The following is a 25,167-nucleotide window of genomic DNA, read 5'->3' as shown; positions in this document are numbered from 1 at the left end:
CATGATTAAGGATTTGTCTAGTATTCAACGCACTGATCAGTGTTAATCTGGTCAAATTCATGAGCAAATGAAACCGATTAAGTTTGGTAGTTTCAATGAGTCTAACTTTAGTAGAAATTGAAATATTGATCATTGTAATGTCAACACTCATTGATCATTGTAATGACAACACTCATTCATCATTATGTCATCACTTATTCATCATTTTGACATCTCTCATTGGATCATTGTAATGTCAACTCATTGATCATTGTAATGAAAACACTCATTGATCATTGTAATGTCGACACTCATTGATCATTATGTCATCACTCGTAAATCATTATGTCATTACTCATTGATCATCATTATGTCATCACTCATTGATCATTATGTCATCAATCATTGGATCATTGTAATATCATCACTCATTGATCATTGTAATGTCAACACTCGTTGATCATTGTAATGTCAACACTCATTCATCATTATGTCAACACTCATTGTAATGTAAACACCCATTGATCATTGTAATGTCATCACCCATTGATTATTGCAATGTCAACACCCATTGATCATTGTAATGTCATCACCCATTGATTATTGCAATGTCAACACTCATTGATTATTGTAATGTCACTCATTTATCATTCTAATGTCAACACTCATTGATTATTGTAATGTCACTCATTTATCATTCTAATGTCAACACTCATAGGGTCAATGTCATCACTCATTGATTGTTTTGTCAACACTCATTCAGTCATTGTTTTATGTCAACACTCATAGGGTCAATGTCATCACTCATTGATTATTGTAATTGTCAAGAGACATCAATCATTAATCTTTGTAACGTCATCAATCATACATCATTGTAATGTCAAAACCATAAATCATCAATATATAAACACATTGATCGTTTAACGTCAACATTCATTGAATCATTGCAATGTCAACACTCATTGAACGTTTTAATGCCATTTTGAAACTTCTTAAGTTCCAAAAATGGGGTTCAGATCAAATTTGCTTTGACTGGTCTCGAGTGTTGTTATTTTTCGGGTCAGTCCAAAATGCATGATGGCCATCACCATCATCATGGCAGCCATTTGAAAAATATTTTTTTAAATTTTTTTCCTGCAGTTTCACTGGTGCCATAGAACTGGAGTACGGGATAAAATTATCACGTACCTTTCAACCACGGGATAACCTTGTGAAATATTTGAGAAAGGGAATTCTCCCACCAGCAGTAGTTATAGGTCTATAATTTACTACACTTACTTGTAGTTAATACCAAGTAACGAAACTTATGTCATATCACCATCGATTCAGCAATAGCAGAAGGGACGAAATATTAACACAAGATGATGAACATTATGTACCATGACACAAGTTCTGGTCGCCATCAGGGTGAGTGAACATACTATATAGATCAGTGTTTAAACTACAGATGTCAACTTTAAAATAATGAAAAACATACAATAAAGACTCGGAGCTGTGACTATATAGTTTAATGACAATACAGAAAGGCAAGATACATTATTGTTATACAAACAGTTAATGTCCCACTGTACGCTACCAGACCAGGCTCAGTAACTGACCAGTATACCAGGCTCAGAAATTGTCCAATTTACCAGGCTCAGAAACTGACCAGTATACCAGGCTCAGAAACTGACCAGTATACCAGGCTCAGAAATTGTCCAATTTACCAGGCTCAGAAACTGACCAGTATACCAGACTCAGAAATTGTCCAGTATACCAGGCTCAGAAACTGACCAGTATACCTGACCAGACTCAGAAATTGTCAAGTTTACCAGGCACAGAAACTGACCAGTATACAAGACTCAGAAACTGACCAGTATACCAGGCTCAGAGACTGACCAGTATACCAGGCTCAGAAATTGTCCAGTATACCAGGCTCAGAAATTGTCCAGTTTACCAGACTCAGAAATTGTCAAGTATACAAGACTCAGAAACTGACCAGTATACCAGGCTCAGAAACTGACCAGTATACCAGGCTCAGAAACTGACCAGTATACCAGGCTCAGAAACTGACCAGTATACCAGACTCAGAAACTGACCAGTATACCAGACTCAGAAATTGTCCAGTTTACCAGGCTAAGGAATCGTCCAGTTTACCAGACTCAGAAATTGTCTAGTATACCAGACTCAGAAACTGACCAGTATACCAGGCTCAGAGACTGACCAGTATACCAGGCTCAGAAATTGTCCAGTATACCAGGCTCAGAAACTGACCAGTATACCTGACCAGACTCAGAAATTGTCAAGTTTACCAGGCACAGAAACTGACCAGTATACAAGACTCAGAAACTGACCAGTATACCAGGCTCAGAGACTGACCAGTATACCAGGCTCAGAAATTGTCCAGTATACCAGGCTCAGAAATTGTCCAGTATACCAGACTCAGAAACTGACAAGTATACCAGGCTCAGAAACTGACCAGTATACCAGGCTCAGAAACTGACCAGTATACCAGGCTCAGAAACTGACAAGTATACCAGGCTCAGAAATTGACAAGTATACCAGACCAGGTTCAGAAATTGTCCAGTAAACAGTATACTTGACTATTTCTGGCCCAAGTCCGATATACTGGACTTTTTCTGACAAGGTCCAGAAATATAGTCCCACTATACCAGACAAGGCCCAGGGGTAGTCTTTATACCAGATCTGGCCCAGAAATAGTCCAATTGTATCCGGCTGAGAAAGAAAGTAGTGGTTGTCCAAAACAAGTATCGGGATGTTACCATGGAGAGGCAGACATCCCTTAGGTATATCACAACATTGTTTTGTTTTGTTGGTATAAAATTTCATGGGGAAAAATAAAACAACATAGCCTTTTAGAGTATTTCATGCAAAGGTATATAAATTCTGGCCAAATACAGACCCCTATAAAATGCATGAATTAAAAGCGTTCACCTGGAACAAATTAAAAACTGATGTCAAATTTGGGCCCTGACAAGGCATACTTCTGACAATATCAAATCTGGGCCCTGACAAGGCATACTTCTGACAATATCAAATCTGGGCCCTGACAAGGCATACTTCTGACAATATCAAATCTGGGCCCTGACAAGGCATACTACTGACACTATTAAATCTGTGCCCTGACATGGCATACTGACAATATGATAAAACCTGAAACTTTGGTATACATATATTGTATACCTCAAATGTTCAATTTCGGCCCTGATAATGTGTCTCGCAATATGACAGACTATAAAATCTGGGCCTTGATAAAGCATGTCTGACGTTTTTGAACTCGAACCTATTTGATTCTTCAGCATGTTTCACTGGTGCTATGGGACAGCCACAGTGTGATGTTTGAGAGTGAAATGTACCTTGCCGGTTAACTCCAAATGTAAAGCCTTAAATAACAAAAAAATTGCCCACCACTCACTACTCTACTAGAACCTATCACACCATCATAGAGATGGGCCACAGTTAATTACTTGTTGTTTGGACCTGATCCTTTCAAAACTCAATTGTATTCAAAATAATTCTTAATATCCTACCAAGGTAAAAATTTTCATTTTCAAAAAGGGCAAAGCGATGTTGAAGTCCAAAAAATAAGTAAAATTTCTTGTGGCTATTAAAAAAAATGTTGTTTTTTTTCAAAATGATATTTAAACAACTTGAAAACGCCTCAGCAAATTTTGTATACTAGGTAATTGTTTACTGCATTGATATAGAATATCCTCACTCTGTTGTTGTAGCAAACATATTCTAATATATATTCTGTGAGTGTAAATAACTTAACATAATCTGCTTAAAGAGCTACATCACTGATAATCTTTATGATCGATTGAAGACAAGAACAAGCTGTTGTATATTTTGATACATACATACTTTACATCAATTATTACCGCCCTCCTAAAGTTTGAGCTTCTAAATTATCTTTAAAATATAAAAAAAAAGATTTGAAATGGATTGAATGATTATAGAAATTACAGCCTGAAGAAATTCTATCCCGGTCCTGCTCTATTTATTTTTTAATGTAGAAATTCTATCGAGGTCCTGCTCTATTTATTTTTTAATGTAGAAATTCTATCGAGGTCCTGCTCTATTTATTTTTTAATGTAGAAATTCTATAGCAGTCCTGCTCTATTTATTTTTTAATGTAACTTTCTACATCTTTGCCATATAAGCAATCATTATGAGGATGTGTTTTTTTTTGTTTTTTCACCATTTCTCATTAACCCTTTCACCCCTACTGACCATATTGGACTTCAAATTATGAAAGAATGGTAGAGTCTACTCAAGTTTCTTAGGGTTGAAAGGGTTAAGATATATTTCTATACCGTTTTATGCATTTTTGTGAAAAACAGCGTAAACTGTAAGGGACATAGCATCTTTAAGTCAGAGTAATGTTTTTTTTGTCTGACTAACAGTCATCATTATAACTATTTTATTTAATAGCCTGATGAGTCTATGTTGAATTATTTCAACACCTGTTGGAATTCAGGATTTAATGAAATCTTCAAATGTCAACTGAAAACCCGCAACCAAAATTTTTTCTGTTACCTCCAAAATAATACATACATTGTCAGCGTCATTTCCGAAGCAATTACAAAAATATTTGATACAGATATACTTAATGTTTGAAGCGTATTCTAGATATTCACAGCTGTATCTCAAAAACACAGGGATAATTCTAATCTTATTCCAGTCTTTAGAATCTAAAACACTAAATCATTACTCTTCAGACGACTGCAATATTCAAACTAGCTCCTCACAGTATTAAGCTCCAAGTGTTCGACCACTATTTTGAAAAAAAAACTCATTAATGATTTCTATGAGGAAATGAGGAAGTTATGGTAGTTATTTATTTGAAAAATGGGTAAAGAAAATTTTGTTAGTTTTCAGGACTTCATTTTTTTTTAGATATTGTACATTCTAGAGTGAATAAAACAACTGAGAGTATTATTTCCTTTAAAGCAGGGCTTTAGGTTTACATGCACATGTAAATATCTAATTCTGCACCTCTAAATGGATATAATAAGAAGCCAATCTGACAGAGATCTTGGTAAAACACAGTCCTTTACAAAATTAATTCAATAAACAAGAAGAAAAAAATCCAGAATTCTACACTTTAAACATTGTAAGGACTCGGATTACAAAGCTAAAACATTCTGGTGATGCAGATACAATGTTAAAACATTCTTGTGACACAGATTATATATGTAAAACGTTTAATGATATTAGTTCTGGAAAGCTTTCTTTGGCTGCATTGCCTACCCCATCAACCCTAAATATACGCATTGGACCAGTCTACAGTCACTCTGGACCAGTCTATCGTGGCCTTTGGGGAATAACAGATATAAAATCACATTAATGTATATAATATAAAGCCAGCTTATTTCCATAAAAAATCAATTAAAAAATTGCACAAATTCACTTAAATTCATTCAAAAGCACAACATACTTGGAAACTACTAATTGACTAGTAAATAAAGTGAGTAAATAGCGGCGGGTTAGCATACTCCCAGCTTAAAGATGGAACAGGCTTTGTTCCTTGCCAGAAATGAGACATGTCTCGTATCAAGGTCATAAAAATGAGATACAGTCTTGTGTCTGGCAATACAAATACAACACATAGAGATTAATGGTCTCTAAAGATTTGTTCTTGGCCACAGAGACAAGGCAATTCATTAACTGACCACTGACACGATACAAGTCTTATCTCTGGTCACAGAGATAGTCTCCTGACCGGGTTTATACCCATACATCTCTAGGGCCACAAAACCTGCCTCTCGGCCAGTCACATGACGCTTTCTCACCTTCTCACAAGCCCTTTTAAATTCACTGTGACGTCACGCAACGTTATGATTGTCACACCTGTGTCTAGTATTAGAGACCTTTACACCTCGTACATTTAACTTTGAGTAGCCAGGAACCATGTTAGTCACTGCCATCCGATCTAGGACCATGACGCGATGACAACTTTCGTGATAACAGCGCCACATTCAGTGCCTTGTGTCAAAAGATCAGTCAGAATACAATTTAAAAAATTTGAAATTTGACTCTTGAAACTTTTTGAAATATTTTGACACAGTACTCACAAGTCTGAATAGCCATGCTAACAGGGTTCCATGCTAAAAAGCAAACTAGAAAATCCATATCATAATGTTTCATTCAAAACATTTCCCTGAATTTCGATGTCATTGAAATATTGTTGAAAAAAAAATACAATTTGCATACATATTAAATAAAATATCAGTACTCTGTACTGTGAAATTTTTAAATACAATTTTTATGTAAAAATTTTTAAACCATTAATATCACACAAATCACAATATTGATTACGCTGCTGCTAAGGTCATGTGATACCCATACTGTCATGTGACCTATACACACTCACACTCAAATCATGTGACAAGGCCATGTGACCATGATTGTATATAACAAACTGTATATAATACATTAATAGCACAATAATAGCACATAATCATATCTTACAAGTCTTAAGTTAAAAGGCATAAAAATATAATAGCACACATGATTGTTGACCTCTGACCTTCAACCTTTAGTTACTGACCTTTAACATCAAAATAACCACGGCAGAACACCACCAGCATTGCTATAGAACCAGCGAGAGATAGCAAAAAAGATTGCGGCTTTGTACAAATTATTTTTGCCACGACGGCCATACGTGTCGACTAAGTGTATGAGACCTTTACAAAACCAAAACGAATGCCGTTTTCGTTTTTGCCGTCCAAACGGTTGGAACAGTTGGACCGGTGTTGTTCGTTTATGAAATAAAGATGGACCTGGTGATTTTATATTGTTTTCAGACGAGCCTTGACAAAGACTTCCAAAGTCTGTATTAACCTTTTAAAGGTCTGTCTAGATATATGAGTGAAATATCACATTTAAAAAAATTACGGTTTGTCTGCATAAACGAACAGGCCCCAAATCTCTGTGGTGACAGCGTGAGGTGGGAATATTTTCCCCGTTAAGTTAGAATCACTCTATTATGCTGCAGTGAATTTTTGTTGACATCTTAACTTTAGCACTGGTTACTATGTATATATGCATTAGTAATCCTCTAGGAAGCATTTTGTTTACTCAGCATCACACATTGTAGCTGGATGAAGAGTTATCTCCCTGTGCTGTTTTTCCTTGGTCACCATGACAACTGCAGGAGGCCAGCCCCGCAGACCATAATAGTCCTGAGAATATTGACTGATGACCTTGACCTTTGTCTTTCCTGAGGTTTTGACCTTTATCAACCACTTAATATCAACCAGCCCTGAGTTTTTAACCTCTTGAACTCCGTGCTGACTAACTGTCCAATCAACATTAAAGCAAGCGATCACATGATTAAAATTTTCTCCATCACGGGAGCCTACATACTCATAACACCCTGTTATCTCACAAATACAACACAAGACAATGTTGTAACTTTTCCCACAAACTTCCACCAGAACAGAGAATGTTGAGCAGGTGACTAGCCATCTTCTATCAGTTCTGTGAGGAGATTTGACCTTTTGACCCTGCCTCAATATCAACCCGACATATCGGACACTTCTTGTTAGAGGTAAGCCATTGGTCGACACATTCGATGTGGAACAAGTGCATACATGGCAGGCGTCTACAACAGGAGAGTCAAAATGCAAGTTTACAGCTGAAATGGCTTAATTTCAATATACTACAAATAACAAGAGGCCCAATGGGCCTGTATCGCTCACCTGGCTCTACAGCAACTTTGAAGTTGATTGAGTTCATTTCTACAGATACTATGCTGATTATCATAGTAAGCTAGGTTTATTCATACTAATAAATTTTCTAGTCCTTCATTCCAGCATTTTATTGGCCTAATATCTGGTCTAGGAGGCTCTTGGCTATCGCAAAATTATTGTTTACAGATTTAAGCCGATTTCACCCCTGTGATCTTAAATGTAGGTCAAGGGTCATTCATTTGAACAAACTTTGTAGCCCTTCACCCCAGCATGCTACAGGCCCAATATCAAGTCCCTGGGCCTCTTGGTTATTAAGAAGAAGTCATTTGAAGAATATAGCCTATTTGACCCATGTGACCTTGAATGAAGGTCAACATCATTTATTTGAACAAACTTTGTAGCCCTTCACTCCAGCATGCTACAGGTCCAATATCAAGTCCCTGGGTCTCTTGGTTATTGCGAAGAAGTTGTTTGAAGATTATAGCCTATTTGACCCATTTGACCTTTAATGAAGGTCAAGGTCATTTATTTGAACAAACTTTGTAGCCCTTCACCCAAGCATGCTACAGGACCAATATCAAGTCACTGGGCCTCTTGGTTATTGAGAAGAAGTTGTTTGAAGATTATAGCCTATTTGACCAATGTGACCTTGAATGAAGGTCAAGGTCATTTATTTGAACAAACTTTGTAGCCCTTCACCCTAGCATGCTACAGGCCCAATATCAAGTCACTGGGCCTCTTGGTTATTGAGAAGAAGTCGTTTGAAGATTATAGCCTATTTGACCCATGTGACCTTGAATGAATGTCAAGGTCATTTATTTGAACAAACTTTGTAGCCCCTCACCCCAGCATGCTACAGCACCAATATCAAGTCGCTGGGCCTCTTGGTTATTGAGAAGAAGTCGTTTGAAGATTATAGCCTATTTGACCCATGTGACCTTGAATGAAGGTCAACATCATTTATTTGAACAAACTTTGTAGCCCTTCACTCCAGCATGCTACAGGTCCAATATCAAGTCCCTGGGTCTCTTGGTTATTGCGAAGAAGTTGTTTGAAGATTATAGCCTATTTGACCCATGTGACCTTTAATGAAGGTCAAGGTCATTTATTTGAACAAACTTTGTAGCCCTTCACCCAAGCATGCTACAGGACCAATATCAAGTCACTGGGCCTCTTGGTTATTGAGAAGAAGTTGTTTGAAGATTATAGCCTATTTGACCAATGTGACCTTGAATGAAGGTCAAGGTCATTTATTTGAACAAACTTTGTAGCCCTTCACCCTAGCATGCTACAGGCCCAATATCAAGTCACTGGGCCTCTTGGTTATTGAGAAGAAGTCGTTTGAAGATTATAGCCTATTTGACCAATGTGACCTTGAATGAATGTCAAGGTCATTTATTTGAACAAACTTTGTAGCCCCTCACCCCAGCATGCTACAGCACCAATATCAAGTCGCTGGGCCTCTTGGTTATTGAGAAGAAGTCGTTTGAAGATTATAGCCTATTTGACAAATGTGACCTTGAATGAAGGTCAAGGTCATTTATTTGACCAAACTTAGTAGCCCTTCACCCCAGCATGCTACAGGCCCAATATCAAGTCACTGGGCCTCTTGGTTATTGAGAAGAAGTCGTTTGAAGATTATAGCCTATTTGACCAATGTGACCTTGAATGAAGGTCAAGGTCATTTATTTGAACAAACTTGGTAGCCCTTCATCCCAGCATGCTACAGGCCCAATATGAAGTTCCTGGGCCTCCTGGTTATTGAGAAGAAGTCGTTTAAATGAAAAAGTTGACGCCGGACGGCCGGACGGCCAGACGGACGGCCGGACGGACGGACGGACGACGGACGCCGCACCATGGCATAAGCTCACTTGCCCTTCGGGCAGGTGAGCTAAAAATAAAAAGGTTTTCTCTTAAAAGTTAACACAAATGAACTGGTACTTAACAAAAATTACAAGATCCCTTGAATTGAATTTCTTGTATACTGTCTTGAAACAAAATACTTAAACTTATCAGACATCTGGCTCCTCAAATTCACTTCACACAAAATCCTAAAACTTACCGGACATCTCTGCCCCCAAATTCACTTCACACAAAACCCTGAAACTTACCGGACATCTCTGCCTCCTCAAATTCACTTCACACTAAAGTCCTAACACTTACCGGACATCTTCTGCCTACTCAATTTCACTTCACACAAAACCCTAAAAACTTACCGGACATCTTCTGCCTCCTCGAATTCACTTAGACAGATGGTACACTTCTCAGGCTGTTCATCATCTCCGTCCGCATCTCGCTTGATCTGAAATGAAATTTGTATTTAAACCACAACTGTAGGTCCTAGTACTGTAAACGTTGAAATTTATACGAGGGGGGATTTACGCTAATTACGCGGACTCCTTTTGTTCACGAAAAATCACCCACGCATATTATTTTGATATAAATTTGCGTAATCTTGAACTGCAAGCAAAAGTGGATCGACGCGAAAATTATCAGAGGAGATAATTATCAGTATACATGATCAGGGGAGATAACTATCAGTATACAGGATCAGGGGAGATAACTATCAGTATACATGATCAGGGGAGATAACTATCAGTATACAGGATCAGGGGAGATAACTATCAGTATACAGGATCAGGGGAGATAACTATCAGTATACAGGATCAGGGGAGATAACTATCAGTATACTTACCCTGTGATACTTATGAGGCAGCGTATTCTGCTCAATGACTTCCTTCGTTGCTCCACGATTAATATTTCCTAGTCTTTCCTCCAGACTTAAAAATTCCTGTAAACAACGACATTTAATTGAACATTTCAATAGATATGTTTCGAATATCTAAAATAATAATCTGAAGAAATTTAACGGAAATTTTAATGAAAATTAATCTACACCATTTTTCTTTGCTCTGAAAGGTTTTTGGTTTGTTTGTTTTTGTTTAACGTCCTATTAACAGCCAGGGTCATTTAAGGACGTGCCAGGTCTTGGAGGTGGAGGATAGCCGGAGTACCCGGAGAAAAACCACCGGCCTACGGTCAGTTCCTGGCAACTGCCCCACGTAGATTACGAACTCGCAACCCAGTAATGGAGGGCTAGTGATAAAGTGTCGGTACACCTTAACCACTCGGCCACCGTGGCCCCGCTCTGAAAGGTCCACATACATAAAACACTGTCTACTTGTGAACGCTGATACATTTTTTTTCATCATTTTAAACTGCTACATTCTTTAAAAGTTTGACCTTACTGTACATGTGAACTTTTGACCTAACTGTGACCTGCGGCCAGGTTTTCACCTATATTCTTACCTCATACATTGGCCTATGATGTAACATCATCCTGCCAAGTCTCATTTGCATGTTTCTATGGAAACCTGGGATTGGACCAGGGAATGAAAACTGATGTATACTGGGTCCTTGTGACTGAAAGTAAAAGTCATATTATAATGATACCTACATATAATGTGTCCAAACATGATTGTTAGCTTAGTTGTTTATATCCTAATCAGTGTATGAAAGTATACCGTATAGCGGGAAATTTTATCGGTCATAAAATTTGGCGATTTCGTCATGAAAATTGAAAGTTAAATTTTGGCGGGTTAAAATTTAGCGATTTCCCTTAAATCTAAGGTTTTAATTTGGCGTTAAGTATAAATATTACCTACAGGTATTTCTCTCGGTACAACTACGACAGGAAATTCAAATCTTTATCTTCGGATCACCAACACATAGTGTATATGATATATTGTGCTAATAAATAGATATAGCTTAGAAACACAAATGACGAAGGAAGACAACTTTTTGACTCGTGCCCTGACCGGGCCTCGAACTCACGATCTACGGCACCCAATCGCCTAGCCAGAAATATCCGCAGCAAGTATATATAGATAATAATGTTATGTCCATACATCCAATCCATGTTGATTAAGTGTGTTGTGTATTATCGATCCTTTGTCTCGAAAGCGGAAACTATTACCAAAAAAATTCAGACAAACACATATATAGATTTGTCAAATTAGTGTTTACATGAGTATGTGTACAAGCCACAGACAAAAAGAATTTAATCAACCGTAAGATATCGCCATGGTCATCTATTGTATGATATGTATACGTACAGGTAAGTTCAACAAAATCTACAGGTAAAGTGTTAACATCAGTTCATTGAATTGTATAGGGTAGATGGCTTTGTTTTCACAAAAAATAATTATGATGCGATATATATCATATTTGTATCGTGAGTAGTTGTTCACTAGCTATTCGTATTACATGTACCTATCGGTATTTTGGCCGACAGTTGCCAAGCAACAACCAACGTTACGCACCATTCGTTATTCTCTTGAGTTATCATAGGTAAATGGCGGTTGGAACGGAAACTATTCGCATCTTTTTATTTGGCAGTGTTAAAATTTGACGGGTTAAATTTTGGCGATCTTGATATCGACCCACCAAATTAAAGCCCCGCTAAAATTTCCCGCTATACGGTATATGAAAATTCCTTAGACAATTGGTCTACAGAAAATTGAAATCCCATAGCCCAAGTCATTTTTCCATAGACCCATTTTGTAAACATCTTGTTGAAAGTAGCATATAATTATGTCACGAAAATGCTTGTATCTTCCAGTTCATACTCAATTAAAGGTTTGAAGCCAATAATGCACTGCTTTCGGTAGAAAACATTTGGATTGTAAGCTCTGATTTCTTATGATGGTTTGTCAGAAAACATAGGAATGTTGTTTACATGAATCATATTGTATATGTCAGGACTCAAACTTTTGATAGCCATCCGGGCCAACACATAGAAATTTTACATAGACCGGCTAGGTTTTCTATAGCATCGGGCCATCGAACCACCTTTACTTTCGAACACTGCCCAATACACAACATTAAGATGTGGGGTCTCCCTGTAGTAGCTGGTGGATACCATACTGATTAAAATACAGAAGATTGGTAACATCATAGTCAGATCAACAAAGGTCTTGGCCAAGGATACAGACAGAACAGCACAAGCTGGTGCATGACCTCAGCTTCTATTAGAAACACAAACCACCCTCTGGAGGGATCAAACACTCACCCCAGACTACATTACAATTGTCTGATGTTATACTGACTGAGCCATCAGGGTCCCCTACCAAACATTGTCTGATGTTATACTGACTGAGCCATCGTGGTCCCCTACCAAACATTGTCTGATGTCATACTGACTGAGCCATCGTTGTCCCCTACCATACATTGTCTGATGTCATACTGACTGAACCATCATGGTCCCCTACCAAACATTGTCTGATGTTATACTGACTGAACCATCGTGGTCCCCTACCAAACATTGTCTGATGTCATACCGACTGAACCATCGTGGTCCCCTACCAAACATTGTCTGATGTTATACTGACTGAGCCATCGTGGTCCCCTACCAAACATTGTCTGATGTTATACCGACTGAACCATCGTGGTCCCCTACCAAACATTGTCTGATGTCATACTGACTGAACCATCATGGTCCCCTACCAAACATTGTCTGATGTTATACTGACTGAACCATCATGGTCCCCTACCAAACATTGTCAGATGTCATACTGACTGAACCATCATGGTCCCCTACCAAACATTGTCTGATGTCATACCGACTGAGCCATCGTGGTTCCCTACCAAACATTGTCTGATGTCATACTGACTGAGCCATCATGGTCCCCTACCAAACATTGTCTGATGTTATACTGACTGAGCCATCGTGGTTCCCTACCAAACATTGTCTGATGTCATACTGACTGAGCCATCGTGGTTCCCTACCAAACATTGTCTGATGTCATACTGACTGAACCATCGTGGTCCCCTACCAAACATTGTCTGATGTCATACTGACTGAGCCATCGTGGTCCCCTACCAAACAGTGTCTGATGTTATACCGACTGAACCATCGTGGTCCCCTACCAAACATTGTCTGATGTCATACTGACTGAACCATCGTGGTCCCCTACCAAACATTGTCTGATGTCATACTGACTGAGCCATCATGGTCCCCTACCAAACATTGTCTGATGTTATACTGACTGAGCCATCGTGGTTCCCTACCAAACATTGTCTGATGTCATACTGACTGAGCCATCGTGGTCCCCTACCAAACATTGTCTGATGTTATACCGACTGAACCATCGTGGTCCCCTACCAAACATTGACTGATGTTATACTGACTGAGCCATCGTGGTCCCCTACCAAACATTGTCTGATGTTATACCGACTGAACCATCGTGGTCCCCTACCAAACATTGACTGATGTTATACTGACTGAGCCATCATGGTCCCCTACCAAACATTGTCTGATGTCATACCGACTGAACCATCGTGGTCCCCTACCAAACATTGTCTGATGTTATACTGACTGAACCATCGTGGTTCCCTACCAAACATTGTCTGATGTCATACTGACTGAACCATCATGGTCCCCTACCAAACATTGTCTGATGTTATACTGACTGAGCCATCATGGTCCCCTACCAAACAGTGTCTGATGTTATACTGACTGAACCATCGTGGTTCCCTACCAAACATTGTCTGATGTCATACTGACTGAACCATCATGGTCCCCTACCAAACATTGTCTGATGTTATACTGACTGAGCCATCATGGTCCCCTACCAAACATTGTCTGATGTTATACTGACTGAACCATCGTGGTCCCCTACCAAACATTGTCTGATGTTATACTGACTGAGCCATCATGGTCCCCTACCAAACATTGTCTGATGTCATACTGACTGAGGAACATATGATGTAGTAATTTCCTAATCTTTAACATGTCACAGACTTGAAAATCTTATCCCAACTAGGTATGACAACATTTCAAAAGACACCTACAATTAGAATAATTATTACAACATTAATCCACAATAAACTTACCATGAGTTCAGGATGGAGTGTAGGTATTGAAAAGTGTTGTAACCGAGGGGCAGCTGGGTTGCCATGGTGATAGTGATGCAGGTGGTGATGAAGGTGGTGATGCTGAGGGAAGTGGGCCGGTCCATTTATGGTGGAGAGGTGGAGGTGGCTCTGTCCTCCAATACCAGGTGGGAATGGGCAAGCCCCATTCATGGGCTGTGGCAACGATCCCGGAGGCATCTGGGTCTGTGAGCTACGCACAAAACATATTTATTTATGGTCAGATCATCAAACATAATGTTAAGAAACAATTTTAATGAGCGACAAATATTCCTTTGAGTGAGAAATCAACTCTAGTCAAGGATAACTGACGATTCCAAACATTCTATAAGGAATCAACTGAAGTTTATAAAACTTACGATTAAAAAAATGTTGAAGGAGTTATTGACCTATAAGGCGTGCGCCTGATGATCACTTAAAAGATTGAGTAAATTTGGAATTTGGTAAATCTTTCAAAGGTTGCAGTCAATTTTAAAATGATGTTCACAATCCAAACAGAGAGATGTTATATATAGTGATCTACAAAATTGAAATTTTTGTATTTTCTTTTTAATACAAGATAACCAGGCCGGGCGATTTTTCCAATTGGTGCCTAGATTTTATGACTTGGTAGCCAAATAGGCCACCTGGTAAAATATTCACTTTGGCCCCGTGTTGAAAATGGGTCTTTTATGTCGTTAATATGCTGTCAGATCTAATTTATTTCCAATAAATGACACTGAATTTAGAGTTTACTGATATTGAAGGAAACTGATCAATCAAATACGACTTTCCATGACTGCAGGTCATGTGACTATCACATGAAGAGCTTCTCGCAGCAAAATGTTAGCAATGTTTACAAAAGAAAGGCAACAAAATTAACGTTTCGGTAGAAAATAAGACAAATCATGATAAATGGTGTATTTTTTAAAATTTGATATTAATCAGTTGAATTCAATATTACACTACAAAGATTTCCTATTTCAGTTTAAAATAATTTCTGACGGAAAGTGAAAGTGGAAAAATATGCTGCAACTTACAAATACAAATTAATCGAGATCTAAATAAATTCATAATATTAAATTCATTTGATATCTTTATAATTTGACATTATATCCTTTGTATAATGTTATTTTCATGTTTTTCATCTCTTTAGTAGACATAGGTCTTACAATCGTAATGGGCTCGACTTCTGGTTGGGGGCATATAATTTGCTCGATTGATAATATTTTTTTTCTGGAAAGTGAAAAATCACAGAAAGCATGTAGTGATGTAGTTCTACGGCACTTTTGATCCAATGATGCTTTCTGAACAATGATTCTTCACGATTAGGGAGAATGATAAAGATCTGGTGCCATTACCAATAATCTAATGGTAATCATTTGATCTATGAATGACACTTACCATGGCGTCCTGATGTCAGGACCAGCCGATGACGTTGCCCCATGATCCTGTGTTGCGCCTTGGGGTCGTAGTCCTGGCCATGCCATCAGAGGGTTGGGCGAGTTCTGCATGCAGGCCGGGTTACCAGGGTGAGCGGTACCCTGGATACACGCAGGGTTTCCATGGTTACTAGCCTGGAACAGTGGGGGTCCCTCGATATGGTGGGCAGTGAGGTCGCTGAAGGTCTGAGGGGTAAATGGTTGCTGCGGTAACAACATCGGAAGGACGCCTGGGGACATGGTGAAGGGCGCTGTGTGATAGTGGTGGTGATGGATATGGGCGCGAGGGGGATGTGGGGTGTGGGGCGGGTGGGGTGGCTGGTGAGGCGTGGGGTGGGGGGTCGGGTGATGCACATGGGGATGGCTGCTTCCTCCACTATGGGAACAGTTTCCTGTAAACAACAACAAATCTTGTTTAGACATAAGACCTATTTGTCAACAATATCACAGATATCTACACAGAGGAATTCTTTATAGACTGAAAAAACAAATCAGTTTCCTTAATTGGGGATTTTTTTTCCAATATTCTAACACAGTTCCAATGTTTAATATTAAATTTGCATAGATCTGCAAAGTGATTTACAAAATGGTAAAAACTGGAAATAAATTCCAACTTCCCTTCCCACCAGCTGATTTAAGAGGAGATTGATATTAGCCAGATGTAAGTGCCCTACCAGAATATTCAAATGAGTGTTTGTTACCATGGGAATAGTAATGGGGGTGTCCTCTGCTGTATCCTTGACGACCAATAGTACCATGACTACAGTGGCTATGGTCATGGAAACCACAGGCTGACCGGTCCGGACAGTTGACCATGTGGTGATGCCGACGCTGTAAACGGGATGATCAATTGTTATAAATTCTGTACCAAAACTATGAATAACCCGGTTAAACCTAATTTTTAAATGATGCCTTTCAAAATAAAGTCTGTTTAATTATTACCAATGTGAGATATCATTATTATAACACGATAGCATTTTCCAAGTTGAACCACTTCTCTAGATTTTTTAATTTAAAAAATAAATACTTATCTAAAGTAAAAACATTATATGCTATATTTCATGCGACAGGTTTCACATATTAACGAAAGACAGCTGCATGTTGTGTTAATAATTATTTAGAAGAAAATTTTCACCTCCTTTGACATTTTTGCATTAAGTCAATTTGATACTGTTAAACCATTCAAATTTCTAAGAAAGGGAATTTGAATTCTGAAATAGCTAAATTTCAAATTCAAATGAAATCCTATACAATTGCACATATGATGAATACCACAAGATCACTAGAGGGTGGAGTCACTGATTGACAGTAGTACTGTACCTGCTGACAGGAGTGATTGGTACAGGGGGCGTGGCCATCGTTTGAGTGACAGTTGTGGGCGATGCGGATACCATTTCCAAAGTTGTGGATGTGGGCTGGGGGAGGTTGTCCCCTAAAGTGTGGAATGTGCTGGAACATGTCGGGACCCACATCACTGGTGGGACGTACGTCGGCGGTGCCTGCGTGACCTGACGACACTTGTCTGCTGTCATGGAGACAGGGTGGGAAGACAGAGCTAGTCTGACTGTCACTGGGCGCCTGTGATTGGCTGCTTCCTCTCTCTGTAACAACGAAAGTCATCAAAATATGGAATGGTTTCTAGATTTTATGCCAAGTAACAGTACTAACAGTGATACTTCCAATATTCTTTATCACCAGATGAATGCTGATGAACATCAGCAGAAATTGAGAGAACGTTCAAAAATACAACACCAAACATCAGAGAGAGAATAATATGGGTATATATCACTCAGGGTTTATATGGATTATGTCAAACCAAATTCAAGGCCATTTCAAGGTTTTTTCAACGTCTTAATTCTATATCAAAGGTCCATTTTACCTGTCATCTAAGTCATCTTGAGAGGGAACAAGAGAACAAAAAAGCAACTTATAACTATCAATTTGACATGGTAATTATTAACGTCTGTAGGGGAGGCGACATGGACAAAGTTGAATCCAAATGATCAGTGGCCAGGGTTTCACTAATCCTAATGAAACCTTAACATTCAAGGACTTTTCAAGACTGTAAACCAATTTTCAAGGCTTTTTAGGGCCGAGAATGAAATTAAAGGATTTTCAAGACCCAAGGTGAAATCCAAGGCTTTCTCAAGGCCTGTGCTTATATATATATATAAGTATATAGGTGTTAGGACTTTGTGTCCTTGCATTAAATACTCCAGACAAAAATTATGGTATTGGAAAAAATGACACTTTCTGGAGGCCTGAATTCAGACTGAAATATGTAGGCAGGAAAAACACTGTACCATCATCCGACTCTGTGAGATCCACAACGACCGTCGCAGCTCGACCCGAGTCACCTCGTCCTCTCCCTCTCCTGTTAACAAAACACAAACGATACTTTGACATTAAACAATGACAATCACTCAGATCTGGGTTGGGATCACCTCAAAGTAAAGAAAAAGAAATTGCATCACAATTAAAACTTCACCATGACAAACAGTTTTGTTTTTATTCAAGGACTTTTCAAGGCACTGGTGCCAAATTACAAGATTTTCAATAAAAACGGCTGAAGTTTAACAACACAATGTAACAACTACAGAAAGTCCGAGACACTAAAACCAGATTATCAAATCAAGCAATTACACAAAATAGCTTTGCTGGGGGTTATTGTTACAAGAATCCCGGGAATTACTCATTTAATTTTAAAGCATAATCTGAGTAAGGGAATTTGGTGACTGACCTTGTTTCGACCCGGACGACCTCCACGTCACTATCCTCAGACCCTGATGATAGTTCTACGTCTTCAACTACAAGGCCTGTGGGTGTGGCACTATCTGCCCTGGGGGCGGTGCCATCCTGTACTGTCAGGTCAATACTGTCGTCCAATTTCTCTGTTTCCCCTGAATTAGGATTTTTGACATCTGTATTCTCGGTCTCCATATGGGCCACATACTCCCTTTGTGTGATTCTTGTTGGCGTGACCTCTCTGGGAACAGGAGTTGTGTCCCTTGACATATCCTGTTCATTGTGGCGATCCATGTCTTGTCGGGAATTGTGACACTCAACTTCTTCATTCGTATCACTGGGGATTGTTGTTAATGTCTTAGACACTTGTCTGGGTTTTGGCCTAGGTTCTCCTGACCTTGTCATTCTGACTGGCTCGTGCCAAGACGACCGGTCTGAGCGAGCTATCTGCTGCCTTCCTGATTGGGTGAGATCTGTAGGCTGTATGTCACCATGGTAACCACATTCAGGGTGATTACAGGATTGGTTGAGCATGGACACTGCGTCACCATGACGACAGCACCAGCCCTCCACCTGGGCTCCTGGGGTAGGAAGACTAGGGAATGTGTCGCAGGGCTGTGTGGCCCCAGATGTTGGAGGGATGGGGAGGGGCCGGTGATTACAGCCCCGAGTTTGGGCCCGACGGGAGGGGTTAGGGGGAAAGAAGGCACTCATCATACCGGAGGTATCCCCGGGATCGCGCCGACCCCGGTAAGCCAGTCGCCCCCACACGGGTTCAGGCCCTGGCGCTGGTAAATTGAACAGAGAGTAAGGGTTTAGTGAGTCCATAATGTCTGACCGTTCACCTATTGACCGACCACGGTCACTAGTGTCATGGCGATCTGTCTGTTTGTGAGAGCTTTTCACTGCTTTAGGTTTGTCTTTTTTACTACATCGCGCTTCTGTCGAGTCCCCGTTTGGGGGCGAGGCTTGTGGGAATGCCCTTTGACCCTGATGACCCCGCGATGGGCCTTGACCTTGATCCCAGTCCCAGCTGTCATGATCCTGTGACAAGTGAGAGAGATGGTCCATGTAAGAACGAAAGTTGTCTGTGAGAGGAGTGGGGTCAGAGGTCAAGTCTGTGAGGAACAGAGGTTGAGAGTTAGCTAAGGAGTCGGCCAGTGGTTCAGCTCTCTCCCCTAGGAACAGAGGCGATGCGCCCTCCACCAGGATGTCAGGGTCAGAAGAGGTCACCGGGTCACACACACCTGTAACGATAAAGTACACATTAAAAGGGCTTTTTGGAAGGGTGGCGGGAGGGGAAGAGAAAATTGGTGAATTGGAAATGAAATATTTAGAGTAAACTACAAATTTAAGGAATTTCACTGAAATATGCAATAATTTTTATCAAGAATTAATGGGACGAATAACTCGTCCTGATACAGAGCCCTACAACAGTATATAAAATAAATGAGGCCGTTTGTCAAAAGTACACTTTCAGCCCAGTATCGACTATCAAGCAAGAAGTTCTGAAATTTTCAATTTACATTTATAAGCATATGTAATTCAAAATTTGTATTTGTATATTTTGTGCTCTAAAATTAAAATGCATATTAACAAACACTAAAATAACTTTTACTGTTATATTGTTGTAAAGATTTTATGTTAAAACTCCAAACTCATTTTAACAGTGATATATAGATGTAGATGTAGTGTGCGAACGATAGACCGATAGACCGAGTTTAGTAGATTTGCTGTCGGTCTATGGAAAATAAATACACTGAAGACTGAATGTCTATGCACAAGAATCTGGTGCATATACAATAAAATCGGGAGTGACATAACACCTACCTTACATGTATGGATAAATGAGATATTTATTTAACACAGAACACCCATTTAGTCTCACCTAGATATTTAATTCCGTCCGTATAGACCCTCACTTTACGCTAGTCAAAATCTCATACTTGACTCGACGCCATATTGCTAACTATGTGTAGGTCGTGGTCGGCCTAATTACCCTAAGTGCGCGATGGAGCGAAAAGAAAAAAAATACAACATTTATTTTTATATATTTTACCGCTTATAGTTTATAAATAATAAAATTTTGAATTGAATATAACAGTTTATGGGAAGAATAAGCTTAGTTTTCTTAATTCTAACTATGTTCGAAGAAAAACACAATTATTGATATATGGTCTTTTCGGTCGATTGCGTTCCGATTCGGGTAGTTAGTCGTACTGTCACTTTCAAAATGGCGGGTCGACAGTATGGAATTTTGACTAGCGTAAAGCGAGGGTCTATACGAACGGAATAAAACATATAGGTGGGACTGAATGGATGTTCTGGGGTAAATAAATATCTCATTTATCCATATATGTAAGGTAGGTGTTATGTTACGCCCGATTTCATTGTATATGCACCAGATTCTTAGCGACACCAAACGGTGTCGGATAATTCCACGTTTTCATATAAATTCTAGTAGTGTTCGGATCGATTCTGTCAACATGTAATTTTGGTAAAAAATCTATGTCTATGAAGTTTTTAGCAGGTCTATGACATTTTGAAATCCCATAGACCGATTGTCTATGAAGATGAAAATCTAAAGTTCATTGACTGTAGATGTACCTGGTACTGGGGTGGGAGCTGATGAACTGGTATCCATGGAAACAACCTCAACTTCTTCTGGACCCCAGGCATCTGGAGTTCCTGTCAGAGCTTAAATAGCAACAAATAAGATCAAAATTAGATTCTTAAAATCATGAGTGCAAGGTTTGTTTTCTGTTTGTCAAATTTTAAATTGATTAGAATAATTCTTCAATATATTTGTCCATTCCTTTGTGAAAATCAAGAAGGAGCAAATGGTCAGGAAGCAGAAAACAAAGTTTATAACATCCTTACAGACTCCAGGTCATCGAATTCCAAGACTTGTCCAGGAGTAAACTGCAAATTTTAGGACTTTGGCTTAAATACGACATAATTTCAATAGGGAATGAATTAATTTGGGAATGGGGCTCATATAAACGGCCCCAGGATAAACAAACCTACATTCTTACCTATGGTTTGTTCTACCAGGGCCTCTGCCTGAGCTTCTACAGACTCTGTAGTGACTGGCGTGCCACTGACACAGGGGGAAGCAGAGTTGTCCCCCTTGCCATCCTCACTTAGCGAGACAGTTCCTTCCTGTAGCAATGAAATTTTCATAAATTTATGTTCAAACAAGAATTCACCAGAATTGTTTTTCCCGTTTCCAGCCTTCAAATCAGAACTTTTCTTTTTTAGGTAATGCGATGGTTGATTCAGTATTCTAACGCACTTGTTAAATTCCCACCCGGTGTGAATAAATTGAGACTTTTTTCGTGCATGCATAATTGAAAATTACATAGAAATGGGGAAACTAGCTGGCTGAATTTGGAGTCGTCCTTGCATGAAAAATACGATATTTGAAGATATTTGGAAGTTTTGTAACCTCATTGGGAAAAATATACAACATATACAGGCCATGGCCATCCAGTAGACCCTTGAAGGCATGTTTTTGACTCCCCAAAATATGGTTTCACTCTTGAGATTTGAGGGACATCTCTAATCGATGTGTCTTGATCCTTCAAATTTCTGAGAAATAGTGACTTGACTTCTCGATCTGAAATTACTAACATTCAACAGATGGCCAGATATGAATGGGATGGGACCTAAATTCAGACAGAAATATCTCGGATCTGGACATAAATATTATATTAATGGTATCAGACATATCCATCAGCAAGATATTTTGTTCTTAATCTAGAATAAGTAGCTGTGCATGATTTTTTAATTTGAAGAACAAAGGCAAATCATACTGGTCTATGAAAGTATAATGTTTTTAATTATTACCACACATAGCTAATTGGCATTAATATTGCGTCTTTACAGAAATATTAGGCTGGAGTCTCTATGATGAACTGAAATGCTCCATATATACTTACCTCAGTTTTTGTGATGAATTGGGTGGCTGGCCAAGCTAAGGGAGGCGACTCTGTTGGGGGAGACTCCATGTCAGGTGAAATTCTCTCCCACCTGTTAATTAATTCAAATCAAATTCATATTAGTTTAACTTACATGAAGGTATATATACATCCTGCAATGTAGAGCAGCAAGATTTGTCACTAATTGCGATCTGTCTATATTTAGTCGGGCAACCAGAATTTCAGACCACTGGAGATCCTATAGCTACTAGTCTAGGACTAGCGGGCTACAATCGTTTTCAAGCTCTTAATCATAACAACTCAGGGTACTGCGCTAGCTATGTTGATTTGTACTGGAGGTGAAGCAATACAGACATATACCTTGCTGTTCTTCACATGTACCCATATATCAAGTATATAATATGCAACAGAATCAAAGCCCATGATTCATTTTAAATTCGCTAGGGGATCGAACCCGGGACCTCTGGCTTTTTATAGTCTTACACTCTTATTGGAAGAAATTTTTAGCCGAGCGGTACATTGCGGCTAGTATTTACCAGTTACATATATACAACCCCTCATGGAATTAAATAAAAAAGATTGAAAGAACTTGTCCTCAAGTTTCCAGGGTAAACAGAACTAGTGATGCCTGTGAAGCAAGGCAGAGTCCCCCCCCCCCCCCCCCCCCCCCTACACGGGCACCAATGTTACAGAGCATATGATTAACTAAAATCACTGCCTCTGCTAGGGATCGAACCCTGGATCTCTGGCTTACTAGCTTATATGCTCATGACGATTGAGCTAAAGAGAAAAGAGAAGATCTTCCTAGTTGACCGGTATATTGCCGCCAGTATTTACCAGGGTTACATATATATAATACATATATTGTTGCTGTGATTTTATTTGAATCTGATTATGTTAAAATTTAACAGCATGTGCAAGCTTTAAGGCTGTCATAAATTTGATGTTTTTGACAGTGAATGTGTTAAACAATCCAGCTGTCTCCACTCGCGTCAGTATGTGCCTTGCATGAACAAATTGTGAATCTTTTCTGAAATCAACATCTTTGTTGATAGATTAGTTACTACTGAACAGTTGAACATGCAAAAACTGATTTTAGTTAAATGACCGGATCGAAAAAGTTTATGCTCATATCTTCTGCCATATTCCCATTTCCTCTGATTACCGCCACACGCGACCAATACAAGGAAACACAACCCAAGATCCTGTGTGCCTGTCCTCCAACTCTGTTAACCTTTGTTGATTAATTAGCTTCTCCACAGTGTCTATATATACAGTATACACTGTACATGTTAACCTTTGTTGATTAATTAGCTTCTCCACAGTGTCTATATACAGTGTACACTGTACACGTTAACCTTTGTTGATTAATTAGCTTCTCCACAGTGTCTATATACAGTGTACACTGTACATGTTAACCTTTGTTGATTAATTAGCTTCTCCACAGTGCCTATATACAGTGTACACTGTACATGTTAACCTTTCATTGGTAATTTGGTTTTCTAAAGTTTAAGCTAGGTTTATATATACATATCATGCAGTATAAACGTAGCAATATTTTTGCGAAGTTTTACAATCAGTCTTATATGAAAACTAACAAAATGAATTCATAATGAACACCTTCCCCAGTTTTCATTAAAATATTATTAATTTTACCAATTTTAACATAAGCAGACACAAGTTGTGGATCTGAAATGGCAATTTAACTCCTCATACCACTTATTTGAACACTGGTCTGTTCATTTCCTGACATTACACGCCGACTTAAATCATGAAAGCAAATTAAAGGTCATAGGGTGCAGTTTATTTGTATCAAATCCGATCAAATCTGTATCGGTTCTCCGTTTCCAAAGAAAATAATAAAGAAAAAAATATATAATGGTTTGTTATATACGCAAAGCAGGAACTTTTAAACCACCATACTTAAGTAGCTATTAAATATTAACAAAGAACAACAGTCAGCATTCAGCAAACAGGTAACAAATAAATAGGTCTATTATGTAACATGAGCCCATGGCCATGTACAGTTAGTTACACATTGACCCCAAAACTGTCATTAATTAGAGCTCAAAGAACGCTTTTAATATTGTATAAATACAAATACAATATCAGTCTACCTAGTGTGACATTAGAAATGGTCGCCGCTCCCACGAGGAAGCAGTCGATGAGTGTACACAATGGGTGTACTAGGCATCCAGTACAGTTATATCAACCGAGTTGTTTTTGTTCTGCGAATGTTTACAAAGGCAGGTGATTGGAGTCGGTAAGTACGCAATGATTGAGACTCCTAATCGCCATCTGTTCATGGTATAGAAAACACAATAAAATAATTTTATATAAAATTATCAGAAAATACCTTTTGTTATCGTATAGCAGTTGTTTTTGTTGTCATTTCGAAGAATATCAATCCTCCATTTTCTTGTGTTTGGGGTTCGGTGCACTTAATATCCC

The 25,167-nt window shown here is 38.9% G+C and overlaps 1 protein-coding gene across 1 annotated transcript; it reads right to left on the bottom strand.

Annotated features, from left to right (window-relative positions):
* Positions 1-1,472: 1,472 nt before the first annotated feature.
* Positions 1,473-25,167, bottom strand: LOC117315415 (E3 ubiquitin-protein ligase arkadia-like). Its single transcript, XM_033869598.1, has 14 exons — positions 25,073-25,167; positions 22,717-22,807; positions 21,811-21,937; positions 21,383-21,472; positions 18,771-20,022; positions 18,334-18,404; positions 17,351-17,631; positions 16,732-16,861; positions 15,993-16,422; positions 14,571-14,802; positions 10,986-11,099; positions 10,372-10,467; positions 9,893-9,978; positions 1,473-7,588 (listed from the first exon to the last, which is right to left on the bottom strand). Exons 2-14 carry the CDS (start codon positions 22,783-22,785, stop codon positions 7,459-7,461), a joined length of 3,108 nt encoding a protein of 1,035 aa, XP_033725489.1. The 5' UTR covers positions 22,786-22,807; positions 25,073-25,167; the 3' UTR covers positions 1,473-7,458.

The sequence above is a fragment of the Pecten maximus genome, chromosome 17 (assembly GCF_902652985.1).
Source record: "Pecten maximus chromosome 17, xPecMax1.1, whole genome shotgun sequence".
In the NCBI taxonomy this organism is placed as follows: Eukaryota; Metazoa; Mollusca; class Bivalvia; order Pectinida; family Pectinidae; genus Pecten; species Pecten maximus.
Note: the sequence above shows the minus strand (reverse complement) of the source record. Positions and strands in the feature narration are given on the sequence as shown.

Excerpts from the sequence above, each read along its gene's own strand:
- LOC117315415 (XM_033869598.1), bottom strand. The coding sequence starts at position 22,785 with ATGGAGTCTCCCCCAACAGAGTCGCCTCCCTTAGCTTGGCCAGCCACC. Across the intron at positions 21,473-21,810 it reads CCTGGTAGAACAAACCATAG|CTCTGACAGGAACTCCAGAT; the intron begins GTAAGAATGTAG and ends TTGCTATTTAAG. Across the intron at positions 9,979-10,371 it reads TGCCTCATAAGTATCACAGG|ATCAAGCGAGATGCGGACGG; the intron begins GTAAGTATACTG and ends ATTTCATTTCAG.